The following is a 14174-nucleotide window of genomic DNA, read 5'->3' on the forward strand; positions in this document are numbered from 1 at the left end:
CGGGTCTTTTTTGTCATGACCGGACGTAGGGTAGGTACCTGCCTTGAGTTACCAGTACCAATTGGAAAGCACCACAGGATACCTGGCCCTGCCTGCCTGGTCATCCCAATGGAAGATGTGCACCCCCCGGTTATCGAGTAGATACGCTTATTGTCTTGTGGGATAGATGTCTGCTTGCGGCAGGTGGCTGATTCGCCTTCGGTACCTACCTATTTACCTATTGCCTAGGTACCTAAATAGTGTCCCATGCTTGTTGGTAGGTTGGTGGGGTGAGACTCCGTCAACCCAGGCGTGCCAGGGCTCTGCAAGTAAGGGGGTAAGGCATTGCATGTGCGAATGAATTGGATCAGTTATGACCCCTCACATCACAAACCAGCCCCGCACGACCCTTATCGCTGGTTAAGTATTGTGAGCCCGATGCCTATGAGCATCAGCTCCAGTGCCTTGAAGTGCCTCGACACATACCTTAACGCAAAAGTATGGTTACTGGCCAAATCGGTATTTCCCACGTTTATGGTTACCCGCCTATTATCACCTACCTTACCCACAAGTTGTGACGCTTTTGTTTTCTCATAGGGCCACTTCGCTTCGTTACCTTCCTCGACACGAGGTATACCTAGGCAATCTACCCTGACTTACCTTAAGGTAGGTAGGTATCTGATTTGAGCAACGGGGAACGGCGAGCTCCATTGTGTCTCCTGGCACACTCGTTTCGTTCACCCCCTTAAACCCTTGTGGCTTCCCGCGAAGACCTGGCCAAAAGGTACTTTATATCGATCCATTGGAGGCTTTCCTGGCCCGCTGCCCTATTTTCATCTTCCTACCTTAAGGTAGTTTCTGGATTTTCCAAACCCCAGAGCCCGTCTTACCTACCTTCTCCTTCTACTCTCAAGATCCCAGCCAAGCCATCCTTGGACAAAATCCATTGCGAACCCCTCCCACTTCGTCCGGTACCGGTACCTCACTTGCATTCCTCCTTACCATCCTATCGCCAGCCTTTCGCTCAAGTAAATCTTGGTCAAATACCGCAGTCACTTTTCTTCAGAAATGGCAACTCAAGATTCAAAGTCCGCCAGCGGCAGCGGACCTACTCAGTGTGTCGGTCCGTTGTATCGTTCAGAAAGTCAGAAGCCCACGGCCACTGTCTCGACTGAAATCAAGTTAGACAACGTTGTTGTCTTGTCCCAAACGCCTCAACTTATCGCCCTTCTCACGTAAGCTTCCTAGTGTTCATCCTACCCCTCGTAACACCCAGTAGAATATAATGAGGCACCGGCCCTACGCAGAGACGTGACTAAAGAAACACCTCTTTGAGTGGTACCTTGGGCTTACTGATCTCCGGCAGCATCATTCGAGACAAGAACACGGAGCGCGGTGACTTCATTTTCTACTCCAACCGCATCATTCGCCTGCTCGTGGAGGAAGGTCTGAACCATTTGCCTACCGTTGAGCATGACGTGACAACACCCATTGGTCGGACTTACTCTGGGCTTATGTTCCAAGGCAAGATCTGCGGCGTATCCATCATGCGTGCCGGCGAGGCCATGGAGCAAGGTTTACGCGACTGCTGCCGCTCTGTCAGAATCGGCAAGATTTTGATCCAGCGCGATGAGGAGACTGCTCAGCCGAAGCTATTCTATGACAAGCTGCCAGAGGATATCGCCCAGCGCTGGGTTCTTCTTTTGGATCCCATGTTTGCCACTGGTGGTTCCGCCATCATGGCAGTCCAGGTCCTCAAGGCTCGTGGTGTTCCCGAGGACCGCATTCTGTTCCTGAACCTCATTGCGAGCCCTGAGGGTATCCAGAACTTTACCGCAAAGTTCCCCAAATTGAGAGTTGTCACGGCATTTGTCGACCAGGTATGTACAAGCCGGCCCCAGCTCACCTCGGATCACACAGTCTAATAATTGTTTTGCTCTAGGGTCTGGACGAAAAGAAGTAAGTTCGCATCCTGCGATGCCAAGAAGCCTCTGTCATACTAATGGGCTGTGATAGCTACATCATCCCCGGCCTCGGCGATTTTGGGGACAGGTTCTACACTGTTTGAGTGTGGCTGTATATCCTGAAAGCCAACTTTATATGGCATTGGTCTCCGGCTTGGGTTTCTTCTGCACTACTGTCCTTGTCCCCGTGTGTTGCAGACCTTAGGCTGCATTCATTGACAATGCACCTCCTCGTGTACGTTCAAGAGGTTGCTAGTTCATCTAGTATTCATCATCATCCATGTCGATACCCTCACCCCCGTATCTCCTATCGTCGTCGTCATCGTCTACTGGCCGGCTCGTGGGGGGGCGCCGAGCGCTCGAGGTCTTGTGATTGCTTCCGCCGACGGGTCCTGCTTCCTTGGCAACAGCATCTGCGGACATGTGTCAAATGCATGTTCTCAAGGCGATTGCAACAGCGATTAAGGTATTAAACATGTACTTACCTGCAGCGTCCACCCACTCTCCATAAACGTCCACGGCGGCCGAAAGGTCTAACAGGGGTTTAGCAGTTGGGAAGGGGGAGACGAAAGCAGTTGCAAGAATAGAGCCTCACAATTGATACTACACTGGAACATCTGACCGCATACTCTGCAGTCCAACGAACCAACACCCGCTTTCTTATCCAGCTTTACAGCGACGGAGTCTTCGTGGTTGCAGAAGAGGCACGTGAACTTGGAGGGAAGAACCTCTCTCTGTGAGTTGGCGTCAATAACTGCGTCGCCAGCATACAAGCAACCTGCACCAGCCCTCAAGCGGAGGAAGCAAACGAACCTTTTTCGGGCCTTGAGGTTTGCTCGAACTTTTGCGCTTCCCCATGATGCTGAGTGACGATGAATGATATGCGCGACCGGCGCGTAGAATATAGAAGGGAGCGAGAGGGTGTGTCGGAGAATAGCAGGTTGCGCAGTTCGTTGTTGTCCGCGTTCGTGTGCGATTGCAAGCGCAGGGTACGTCACAGGCTGGAACAGACGTGGAAGAAAAGCAATAAGATAGGCGTTTGAGAGATGGCTCAGCGGCGGGTGGTGAATGAGGCTAAAATTCCAGCACATGCAACGGATGCGACGGTGGAATGCGCAACGGATGCGACGGTGGAATGCGCGACGGCGACATGTATTTTGCGGGTGGACAGCCCTTGGCCGAGGCGGCGTGGGCGCAAGGTGCACTGGTGCCGCAGTCACGGTGGACCAGAAAGCTCTACTGGAGCAGAAGGTACCTTACTTGCTTGGCTGCCTTACCTACCTTACCTTTCAATATGTACCTTATCTATCGGAGGCTGGCAGCGGGGTGACAGGTAAGGTACCTAGGTGCTCTGCACGCACCTCAAGGTAGGTAAGTACCTAAGCGCGTAATCGATAAGATACCTAACCTAGGTGGAAAGCATGGCACATCCCACCCCGCTCTAACCTTGAGGTAAAGTAATGGAAGGTAAGGTATATAGGTACTATCCGTATATTGCCCATCTACCGTACCCCGTACCTACCTTCCATAGGATCAGAGGAACGATATCGGAGTCCGGCACTTGATGCACAAGCTAGAGCGGCTCATAGCCGTCCCATATGTCACCTGCACAATTATCAGATTCAGACATACCTACACCTCACGCATTGCATCCTACATGTTGTGTTCTGAGCTACACAACAAGCCATTGTTATTGTTAAGACGTAAGGCACGTAAGACACCAGGCATCTTCGATCTAGATACCCTGGCGAGTGAGGGGTTGCGGAAGGGTGTCACTTAAGGTAAAGCCTGCTAAACCTTACCTCATGCATTCATTGCCTTCAATCGTACCTGTCTTATGACAATGCCCTCTCCGAGGATCTTGAGTAACTGCTCACCTCAGACGCCTTTGTGCTTTCCTGATGGATGTTAAGGTAAGGTAAGGTATCAATACCGCTAGGTCCTTCGGTCGCCTTATCTTTGGCGCTCGAAGCCGCATCAAGCTGTCTTCCTCCTCCACCGAGTCCTTGTCTGCCCTGGGTGTTTGGGAAGGTCGCGGACGGCCCCGCAACCCGAGAACTCAGGTGGGCGCCGCCGCCGCATCACCATAGGTCCACACACACCCAGTCTTTACATACCTTATCGTAGACCTCCCCACAAGCAATGATGCTTATCACTAAGGTAGCAACGCTGAGCATAAGGTACCTAGGTAGAGTCTACCTTACCTACCTGCTTTACCTACTACGTAGCAGAACTCCACGTCTTCACTTTGAGGTAAGGTAAGCTGGACAACTACTCAGTACCCAACATTGCACTGTATGTCATGCACGAGTCTGCTTCTATGCCTTGTACTTAGGTTGCTCCTCGCTCAGGATGTGTTATGTAAGCGTATCCTGTAAGGTCGGTTGGCGGGGGAGGGTGCAGGTGCCCGCATGCCTACCCTTTCCTCCAGGTAGGTGCCTTAAGGTAAGGAAGGTAAGCACCCCAACCCCCATCCCCAGCCCGAACTAAGGTAGATGGGACTGGACGTCCGTGAGACTCGAAAGCCCATGTACCGCATCACCTGCTACCCACGGATAAGAAGAGTCGGGCACGGTAGTGGGTACTTGCCCCTCCCCGTCCGGCCAGCTCAATGTTCACGCGCGGCGCCTTCCGATGGGGTCAAGAGATAGCTGTCCCCATGTGCTCCTTACCTTCCACAGTATACTCTAGCTCTGTCTTACTTGGACTCGCCTCCTATTAAACTTCATTTCGTCCAGCTTCCTTTCCACGTCTCCCGTCTCTTCATCCTCTCCTCCTCTTCCTCTTCCTCTTCCTCTTCCTCTTCCTCCTCTTCCTCTTCCTCCTCCTTCTCCTCCTACTTTCACCTAGTCTCCGGTCAGAATCCCCGTCCCTCCTGCTCAATCTTCCCTCGTGAAGCATCCCAGCAATTTGTCTACGGTCTCTCACACTCCAACACAGCGCATTTTTGAAAGACGCGGGCGACCTTCTCACAAGACTTCTCTCTTTGTGTCTTCTGCCGTTGTAGTGTGACAACTAGAAATTGATCGTCATGAGCCACCCTACCGTTGACGATGGCTCTTTGGCCGAAGTCATAAACTCCTTGAAATCCATCCAGCAGACTCAGTCTGACCTTGTGGCTGCTGTCGACTTGCTGAACCAACGATACCAACAGCTGCCTGTTGGTTCTGATGCAGCCACACTCGATCCGAATCCATCCCTCAGCGAGATCCCTGAAAGATCTCGAACCCCCGAGCCTTCCGATGCCGTTGGTGAATCTGCCAAGAGCTCTTCGTCCGATTTGACCTTGCAGGCCCCAGCTTTGCCCTCGTCACCCAGCCAGCGATCCGGCCTCACTTCCCGCATCATCCTAACGTACGTTTCCAGCTCCTATTGTGCACCGCTTGCCGCCTGTCACCATGGCAGATCTTTCTCTGACCGATGCTCTCATTATAGGACTTATCCAAAGCAGATCGGCATCAACCCTCTCCCCATGAATTGGGGCGAATCGGACCCCCATCGTCGTGGGCCAGTTGTTGTTTCTCGTTCATCTACCACTATTGGAAGACGTAACGGTCCGTAGGCCCGGCCCCCTTACTTACGCGTAACAAGCAATATTAGCTGACACTTTTGTCTATTCTCAAGCTGTCGGAGGTCAGTAACATACCTTTACCTGTCTACTAAGTTGTCTTGAACTGACAGTGTTTACAGCCCAGTGAGTGACCCATTCATGGAATACTCTTTTGGCCATCTCAAAGGGAAGAATATGAATTGTTGCGGAACAGAATAGCTGACAGTGGACTCGCAGCGGTGGTTCTTACTCCATCTACTATGCCCTGGCTGTTGCCAGCAAGCAACTTAATCTCGAGCATAGGTGAGCCGTTTTGTCGCCAAAACCAGTATGTGGACTCATTGATTCTAGACCCGACTTCACCAACACGGAGCCGGCTGCTAAGATTGGCCCCTTCCCTCAATGGGGAGATCCCAAGAAGATCGTCGCCATGGATCCCTGGGGCCATCTGTCTCCCTGGCTCTTCAAGGACACTATCGAGAAGCACAACGGTGAGTAGATACATTAAGCCTGCACCTTTTACAGCATGAGATCTTGGACTGAATCGCCATAGTCGACATTCGCCCAACCATCGCCATCACTAAGGCACATATGAAGGTACCGTTGCGCCTACTGGAGTGATATTACGTCCCCTGACAATGTTTAGCTTCCCGAGCTGGAGGAGAGTGTCAAGAGTGGAAGACTGTGAGTGAAGCCATGACCAGGAGACGGTGAGCGTCGTTGTAGGGGCTGACTGGCTAGTGTTCCTGACGGCAAAGTCTGCTTGAACGAGCTTGGAGAGCTGGCCGTAACCAAGTTCGCCGTCGAGCCGGTATGTCAGCTTCCCAGCTACTGATTCAGATTGTTTGCTGACGCTCTTCGCACAGGTTTGGTATCTCCCCGGCGTAGCTGAAAGATTCGGCATCGGTTCGTCAGGCTACAACCATCTGGGAATCTATCAGCAGCTAATTGCAAACAGATGAGGGGGCCTTGCGAAGGTCTCTTTTCGAACACACTGGTGGCAGCTACCCCGAGGTAGATGGCCCCTGTTACCTCATAGACACACACGCTGACCATTTGTCATAGTTGATTACCCGCAACGATATTAAAGTGTTTCTGCCCCCCATAGGTAATAGCACCCAGGCTTCGAGCAAGAGGATGAACTGACAATGTGTATCATGTAGGTGGTCTGACAGTATACTGTTTCGGCGACCCGGCCAAAATGTCCGACGAGTCAGTACGACTGGCATTGCGAATCCACGATGAGGTTTGTCGTCTCACTGCTACGGGTAGTTTTGCAATTAACCGTAACGTAGTGCAATGGTAGCGACGTTTTTGGATCCGATATCTGCACATGTCGCCCTTATCTCATATTCGGCATCGAAGAGGCAGTCAAGGAGGCGCAGAATGGCGGGAGTGGTGTCGTTATTTACTTCCGAAAAGAGGGCAGAGCCCTCGGTGAAGTGACCAAGGTGAGCAATGCCGAGTTCCAAGATTGATTGTGCATGAGTTGATGACAGTTATATAGTATCGTACGTACTCTCTTGCTTGTTTGGCATCAGAGCCTTGCTCATGTGAAGACTACACGCGGGCGACCGAGGCTGCACGTTTCATGATAGGCTGCTAACTGACCACGAAGTCGTGTACAACGCTCGTAAGCGCGGAGAAGACCGAGCATCGGACTACTTTAAGAGGACAGAGAACATTGCTGGAGTGAAGGATATGCGATTCCAGGCTCTCATGCCCGATATCCTGCACTGGCTCGGAATCCGCAAGATCGACAGAATGCTGAGCATGAGCAAGTCAGTAGCTCCTCCCCATCCGAGATACCATGACGCTAACGTGAACCACAACAGCATGAAACATGATGCCATTGTAGGACAAGGGTAATGGCGATTTTTTTACGTGTCAGTATTTCAGATCTTGCTGACAATTTCTCTAGAATTCCCATTCACGAGCGTGTCGAGCTCCCCGAGGAGTGGATTCCCGCAGATTCTCGCGTCGAGATTGATGCAAAGATTACTGCAGGTATGCAAGTGAGAAGGGGAGCGTGGCCCGCTGTCAGTGACTGATGAGTTGCTATAGGATACTTCACCGCCGGAAAGCGCATGACCGAAGAAGAGTTAAGAGCTGTGCAGGGCAGGATGTGGGAAGAGTAAGTCTACCTGCTTTCCCCGCGTTGCAGGCATCGTGTATCACTGACCAAATCCTTCCTTACTTCACAGTCTCGACCATTAGCTCCTGCAGAGATGGCATTCGCTAGTAGGAGGGGCAAGTAAAGGCAGCATCGCCAACTTCAGGTGATCACGCACGTGGTTGTGATACTTGGCCCAAATGATGGATGAAAAGGCATCGGTGAGAACCGATGAAGCTCCTATACAAGTCGGTGCAGTGTTGGCCTCTGCATGGAACACCTGCACCATTGCCGACAGCAGTGGCTTGATAGAACATGCAGTATAATCCATGTGTGGTGTGCCTACCGCATGCCAGTCTTGGACCGGTAGATGGGAGCCAGGTGAGGAGTGGAAATCCGGATGGATGGCACTTTGGCCAGCTGGTAATATTTGAAGCCAAACTGCATGTATCTAGACAGATGCGACGCTTGTGGTCAGAAACCAACCCCGCGCCCAGTGAGATAGCTTGCCTGCGTTGAATTGACTTGTCTAGCAATAATGCAAGGGTAACCGAACCAGCTGCAACATATGTAATGATTACACAGAGCCGCGAGAGTCTACCAGTGTCCAGAGGCGACGATCGGCCGTGATGGTCGCACCACTCGGCTGCGAAGAAACCAGGCTGGGGTATGGATAGGACCGACCTTGTCTGTGGGCTGACCGGGGGTATTCCGATGCAGAATCCTTTGGTGTACGGATATACTACCGTGACTACTTACATGTTAACTTACAGTTGTACAGTATGAGGTACGGAGTACAACGGCTCGAGCAGTGTAGCATGTCCTTGACCGGTCTGGAAATGTCATAGCCATGGGCGGTCTTGATTGGGTTCGACTGAGCGGGACCTCATGGGAAATGGTCAACGAAGCGGTTGGCAACCCCACAATGGCTGCAGGCGTGACGCCGGCCATGCATGGCCTTTGCGTATAAGTGCCCAAACAGACGCTCACCGACCCATACAACACCAGACACATAGTTGGGAGCCGGTTCCCCATCAGGCACCGGCCATGTGGTCCAATGATGGGACGCTGGTACTGTCAGCGGAAAACCGTCGACCGGGCTCGCCCGTCCCCAAGGAACCGACATTCCCGCCGAGTAGCCGGAGGTGATGGCTTGTTGTTAACGCGCACGACGCCCACTTGATGAGGGGCGCAACATAGCAATCATGGTTCCTTACCATCCCAGAGCTGTTGCATTCTTGCAAATTCGATCGCCGCCGTGCCATTATCGGTCTCACCCAGACTTGTGCCAGGATATTTGTTCAACGCGATGGCGACCGTTTCCCGGGACCTTCGGGACACGGACGGTGTGCGGAGGAGAGAGGCATCACCTCGGCCGGACCGTCGACGTCGACCAAGGCTCCTACGAGCCAGCGCGACGGAACCTACCATCACAACGACATCCAATGCCAGCCGTGGCGCCATTTCGAGCCCGCAATCGTCTCAAAGGGCCACCGAACTCCTCAGCCGCGTTGCCGTATGTTCGGGTCATGCTCCCGAATACTCACCGACGTCGGTGGCCGCTCCCCATATGGCGTCGCTCAGCGCCGAAGACATGACCATTCCAACTACAAATCGAGTCCAGGGCCATCGAGAACACCTATCTTGTTCGTAGACTGCCACGATACCAGCATCCGACGATCAAATTACTGATACCAGTGTGGCCAGACTCGAACGGCTATTTCAGCTTTCCAAACTTTGATGCGTGGGATGGAGAACGGCGCAGTGATGACAAGGAAGAGGACGTATGAAACGGAGAATTGTCGTGATCAGTCGACATGAAGGGACTTCCCTGAGGGGGTCCAATGCTGTTACTGGGAGTTTCAGCACACAATAAGCGTTCTACGTGAATACAGAACAAGGCGAAAAAACAAGAGACACCGGCCTAGAGACGTTCTGCTCCCAGCTGGTATTCGAGCAAGGAGGAAGCAAGAACGAGAGGAGGAGAGACGGCGCGAAGAAATAAGAAATAGCCCGGACAACGGTACGGAATGGTCGATCTGAAAGCATCGACGTTGATGAGACTCAAATATGGTTCGTTCTAGCGCCAGGGCGTTGATTTTGGGTCGGAATCGTTTGAGGAGTTACGCATCTTTACTCTGAGAGACGCGAAAGCCGCGTTGTTCGTTCAATGGCGTTGTGGGATTTTGTAGGATATCCAGCTTTCCGAGGCGGTTCTAGGTGTGATGCCCGTACGTATGTCACAAACCGGACGCAAAAAATAAGAGTGTACATAGGTTTACACGGGTGGTAAGAATGTATGCGTAAAGTAAAGATACACTGCCAGCCTCGTATTGTCATGCTTGTTCACGGACAGACCTGAATGAGTGTAAATCTCGGTAAGGCGGGAGACCCGTTCACCGATCACCACAATGTGGAGGCACAGGGCATCACACCCACCTCACCTTGCCCCAAAGGCGGGGCAAAGTTCCAACAGTTTGTACCTGTAAGGCCTTCCATCTTGACTAGGGGGCCGGAGTATTGTGATGACATGTCACTGGCCAAGGTGGCCTTGAAAAGTCAACCAATTGGAGGCACTGGATGAAAAGTTGCAGAGACACTGACGTCTCAGAAGTGGAACTCTTGGGGCTGGCTTCAGCGCCAAAGAATTGTGAAAAAGTGCACATCACGTGATATACAGTGCTAAATATGGATTCGATAGCTGATTACTGTGCTTCTCGCTGACGAGGTCCACGAGGTGCTTGCCCTGGCGTGGTCGGGGCAGGGGCATGCACAGTGCACCATGCTGGAAAAAAAACCCGGATTACATAATTCGAACGGGGCACACTCGCTAAGAATTTCGAGCCACACATTCTCGCATCTTGAATTTTATCACCAGCGAAACCACCACCCCTCCAAACCTTTCAACTACTCAACGTTCATCCGCCAGACAATTAACAGCCGCCCAAAATGGCTGTGGGAAAGTGAGAATAACCACCTCTGGACGAATTGACGACGATATGCCGCCGACCGCAATCGTCGTCGCCCAGGCGCAGGCCGTAAACAGCAGCTAACCAGTTTTTCCCTCGCAGGAACAAGAGATTGTCCAAGGGCAAGAAGGGTCTCAAGAAGAAGACCGTGGACCCCTTCTCCCGCAAGGACTGGTACCAGATCAAGGTATGTGTTTTGCCGCTGTGCGAAATAAGTCTCGATGCCATTTTTTTGCAGTATGCTGACTGGTTTTTTTCTTCTCTCCCACAGGCCCCCGCGCCTTTCAACGTTCGCGAGTGAGTTCTCAGCCCAAACCCGACGTGGATCACGATTCGACATCCAGCCATTGTCGACAGCCGAGCGCGAGAAGGAATTGAGCCATCGGGTGGGTGCTGACTGCGCGTGTCTTTTAGTGTCGGCAAGACCCTGGTCAACAGAACCACCGGTCTCAAGAACGCCAACGACGCCTTGAAGGGCCGCATTCTGGAGGTCTCTCTGGCCGATCTCCAGAAGGATGAGGATCACGCTTTCCGCAAGGTTAAGCTCCGTGTCGACGAGGTCCAGGGCAAGAACTGCCTGACCAACTTCCACGGCCTCGACTTCACCTCCGACAAGCTCCGTTCCCTCGTCCGCAAGTGGCAGACTCTCATTGAGGCCAACGTCACCGTCAAGACCACCGACGACTACCTCCTCCGCCTCTTCGCCATTGCTTTCACCAAGCGCCGCCCCAACCAGATCAAGAAGACCACATATGCTGCCTCTTCGCAAATCCGTGCCATCCGTCGCAAGATGACTGAGATCATCCAGCGCGAGGCCTCTACCTGCACTCTCACCCAGCTGACCTCCAAGCTCATCCCCGAGGTCATCGGCCGTGAGATCGAGAAGTCTACCCAGGGCATCTACCCCCTGCAGAACGTAAGCACTTTCTTACTGGTGCCACTGGCCCAGTGACTAAATGGTACTAACAACCATCCCAGGTCCACATCCGTAAGGTCAAGCTTCTCAAGCAGCCCAAGTTCGATCTCGGTGCCCTCATGGGTCTCCACGGCGAGTCTGGCACCGACGACCAGGGACAGAAGGTTGAGCGGGAGTTCAAGGAGCGCGTTCTTGAGGAGGTTTAAAGGAATCAGGCCCTGCATGATGGATGCTCCGGCAGAAGGGGACTCTGGCTCTACCGGCCGGGAAACAAATCCGGCATTGTTTTAGGTCGTTGCACATGGCGTAGCATATAAGGCGGCTGCGGGTCTAGGGTACCTCAAAATGGTAAATGGTCAATTCTTCAAAGACACTCTGCAATGTGTGTATGCAGCCTGGCTACGAGTTTTCTAGCACAGGTGGGAAATGCGAGGCTGCTTCCCTCACGGGATTCTCGCGCTCCAGCTCAAGCTCCGCTGGTGGCCTGGCCATCACGACTTGGCTCATATCCCCTCACTCGTAAAGAACACGACCTACGGGGGCCGCCTGACCAATCCTCAGTGCCGTGGCGTACGAAAAGTCCCTTGTGGGATTGAGTCTATAGCAAGTCTATGTGGCCCGAAACATTTGCCTAGTCAAAATGCATTCCCTTAACCACACTCGCCTATTATGTCTAATAGTTTGCAGAGGGATGAGTGAGACGACTACAGCAGCCTACTTCCCAGGATCCTTTAGTCTTGGTTCTTTAGGAACTCAACGACCGCTACCGAGGAGTGATCAGTATTGTGACTATTTCTTTAAGATAAAGTGCTTGTGTACCTTGACGAAACTCCTCAGGTTTCTCCGAAATGCACCAGTGCCCGGCATCAAGATCTACTAGTCGAAACTTGGGGAAAAATTGCCCAACCGTCGGCAGGACGTCATCAGGCACGTACTTGCTTTTGGTTCCCCGAACAAATAGGGCAGGCTTTTCGAAGCGAGTCTTCGTCGGGTCCTTGAATGGGAAATCTCCCATGTGGATTAAGGACCGACTGATGATGTCGAGGGGCACCCGGAACTTTTGCTGCGGCTTGCCAGCCTCTGGCCGATACAAATTACCCAGAAGAAACTGGCGAATAGGAAGAGACTGCAGCACAATGGTGAGCATGATTGATCGAGATTGATCGAGCAAACCCTCTAAGAGTAAAGTGGAATAATCTCACGTCCTCGTAATCCTTCAGGATTTCGTCTGCTTCAGCCTGCTTCGTGATGTTCGCTGCTTCAATTCTCTTCAAACCCTGGATGTACTTGCTAAATGAGCTCTCCAAGACAGCATCGACAGGCGCATTGTCAACCGCTATGATATCTTGCACGAGTTCGGGTGACTTCAGAGCAAGGGTCATGGCAGCCTTGGCTCCCCTAGGAATGGTTCATCTCATTCAGCATGCAGCAGCGTAACGCCCTCGCAGATACGACTCACATCGAGTGGCCGATGACTGAGGGCAGCGTCAGTCCATGCTGGTCAATGAATGCAGCAACGTCGTCCGCCATATGGACATAGTCGTGCTGCTTCGCGTGAGGCGATTCGCCATGGTTGCGTAGATCCTAGTCAAAATCTCAGTGAAAACCCTTCCGAAGTGCTTGCGGATGCAGTCTGTGAATCTTACCAAGGCATACACTGGTCTACCTAAGTCACGAGCTAGAACTCTACGTGGCGGTCAGCATGCCGTACCAGAGCCTTGCAGTTATAGATGAACTCGCTTGCTGATACTCCTGTTGTTCTTCTTGGATCCGAAGAGACCGTGAAGAAAAATGATGGGGTTGGAGGACCCGCCGACAGGTCGCTTGCTGGGCTCATGCAGGTCATAAGACAACGTCAACCTTCTTTGCGAGGAAAATGTACGCCGTGAAGTCAGGCCGATGCTGAGACTGCGCCGCATGACGACCCAGGAGAATGCCATCATGCTCCGAATCTGAGGGTTTGATAACTGTAAGTCTAACAGCCATGGGCCATATCTCCGATTTTGCGCCTACGTTGTGGGTCGTGATAGATGCTCGGTCCAGTGACAAGGAATAGAAGTGATATATAGAGGTGTCACGGAAGGGACTACGGGCAGGTTAAAATACTACTATATTGGCCTATAAACTTAGAAACTCAACGTAAAGAGGGAAAAGTAAAATAATAGGTGGAAGCTAGCGAGCTAGCCCTTTAGGCCTAGCGGTCTAGTGCGTTATATAATTATTAAGAACTTAGTTTTATAGTTTAAAGCTAAGTTATAGGGGTTATAAGGCCCTAATACTTATTATTATAATATTACTTTTCTTTTTTATATTAAAAAGTATTATTTATAATATTAAAAAAGATTTTTATAAATTTATGATTCTTATACAGTTATTATTATTTATTTATATTTATTTATATAATAGTTTTTTTTTTAACTTAAAAATATAAATAACGACTTTAATAAGATTATGCCTTTAGAATAAATTATATAATATAATTTACTTTTTAATTATATAATATATATAATATATACTAAGTATATTTATTTTCTTTTTTATTTTTACTTTTATTAGCTACTCGGGCAGTTCTTAATATCGATTATATAATATTAATATATAGTATTAATAAATACTCCCCTTTAGGGTCCGGTCCGCCTTATTAAGGGCTATCTTCGCCTTTATAAGTAAGCTAGTTTATTAA

At 51.1% G+C, this 14174-nt stretch overlaps 5 protein-coding genes across 5 annotated transcripts; 3 read left to right on the top strand and 2 right to left on the bottom strand.

Annotated features, from left to right (window-relative positions):
• Nucleotides 1-1047: 1047 nt before the first annotated feature.
• Nucleotides 1048-2047, top strand: CLUP02_08402 (uracil phosphoribosyltransferase; the record flags this gene model as incomplete). Its single annotated transcript, XM_049287392.1, has 4 exons — nucleotides 1048-1214; nucleotides 1346-1859; nucleotides 1922-1938; nucleotides 1996-2047. 4 exons carry the CDS (start codon nucleotides 1048-1050, stop codon nucleotides 2045-2047), a joined length of 750 nt encoding a protein of 249 aa, XP_049144535.1.
• A 157-nt stretch (nucleotides 2048-2204) lies between these two features.
• On the bottom strand, nucleotides 2205-2801 carry CLUP02_08403 (uncharacterized protein; the record flags this gene model as incomplete). Its single annotated transcript, XM_049287393.1, has 4 exons — nucleotides 2205-2356; nucleotides 2429-2476; nucleotides 2590-2677; nucleotides 2757-2801. 4 exons carry the CDS (start codon nucleotides 2799-2801, stop codon nucleotides 2205-2207), a joined length of 333 nt encoding a protein of 110 aa, XP_049144536.1.
• Nucleotides 2802-4438: 1637 nt separating this feature from the next.
• Nucleotides 4439-4950, top strand: CLUP02_08404 (uncharacterized protein; the record flags this gene model as incomplete). Its single annotated transcript, XM_049287394.1, has 3 exons — nucleotides 4439-4556; nucleotides 4682-4835; nucleotides 4884-4950. 3 exons carry the CDS (start codon nucleotides 4439-4441, stop codon nucleotides 4948-4950), a joined length of 339 nt encoding a protein of 112 aa, XP_049144537.1.
• A 24-nt stretch (nucleotides 4951-4974) lies between these two features.
• On the top strand, nucleotides 4975-11697 carry CLUP02_08405 (GTP cyclohydrolase II; the record flags this gene model as incomplete). The annotated part of the gene is made up of 35 exons (XM_049287395.1): nucleotides 4975-5297; nucleotides 5379-5501; nucleotides 5568-5580; nucleotides 5634-5641; nucleotides 5731-5796; nucleotides 5845-5984; nucleotides 6047-6090; nucleotides 6140-6177; nucleotides 6235-6304; nucleotides 6360-6399; nucleotides 6452-6507; nucleotides 6559-6601; nucleotides 6657-6739; nucleotides 6789-6958; nucleotides 7053-7358; nucleotides 7415-7500; nucleotides 7558-7604; nucleotides 7711-7772; nucleotides 7844-7906; nucleotides 7963-7987; nucleotides 8062-8102; nucleotides 8192-8297; nucleotides 8424-8543; nucleotides 8615-8751; nucleotides 8807-9252; nucleotides 9314-9390; nucleotides 9691-9767; nucleotides 9974-10151; nucleotides 10218-10256; nucleotides 10308-10381; nucleotides 10451-10569; nucleotides 10653-10762; nucleotides 10847-10872; nucleotides 10990-11491; nucleotides 11554-11697. 35 exons carry the CDS (start codon nucleotides 4975-4977, stop codon nucleotides 11695-11697), a joined length of 4002 nt encoding a protein of 1333 aa, XP_049144538.1.
• A 525-nt stretch (nucleotides 11698-12222) lies between these two features.
• CLUP02_08406 (uncharacterized protein) lies at nucleotides 12223-13434 on the bottom strand (the record flags this gene model as incomplete). The annotated part of the gene is made up of 6 exons (XM_049287396.1): nucleotides 12223-12254; nucleotides 12311-12617; nucleotides 12694-12889; nucleotides 12951-13075; nucleotides 13138-13157; nucleotides 13242-13434. The coding sequence occupies 6 exons, from the start codon at nucleotides 13432-13434 to the stop codon at nucleotides 12223-12225; spliced, it is 873 nt and encodes a 290-aa protein (XP_049144539.1).
• Nucleotides 13435-14174: the final 740 nt, after the last annotated feature.

This window comes from Colletotrichum lupini, chromosome 4, assembly GCF_023278565.1.
Source record: "Colletotrichum lupini chromosome 4, complete sequence".
NCBI lineage: Eukaryota > Fungi > Ascomycota > Sordariomycetes > Glomerellales > Glomerellaceae > Colletotrichum > Colletotrichum lupini.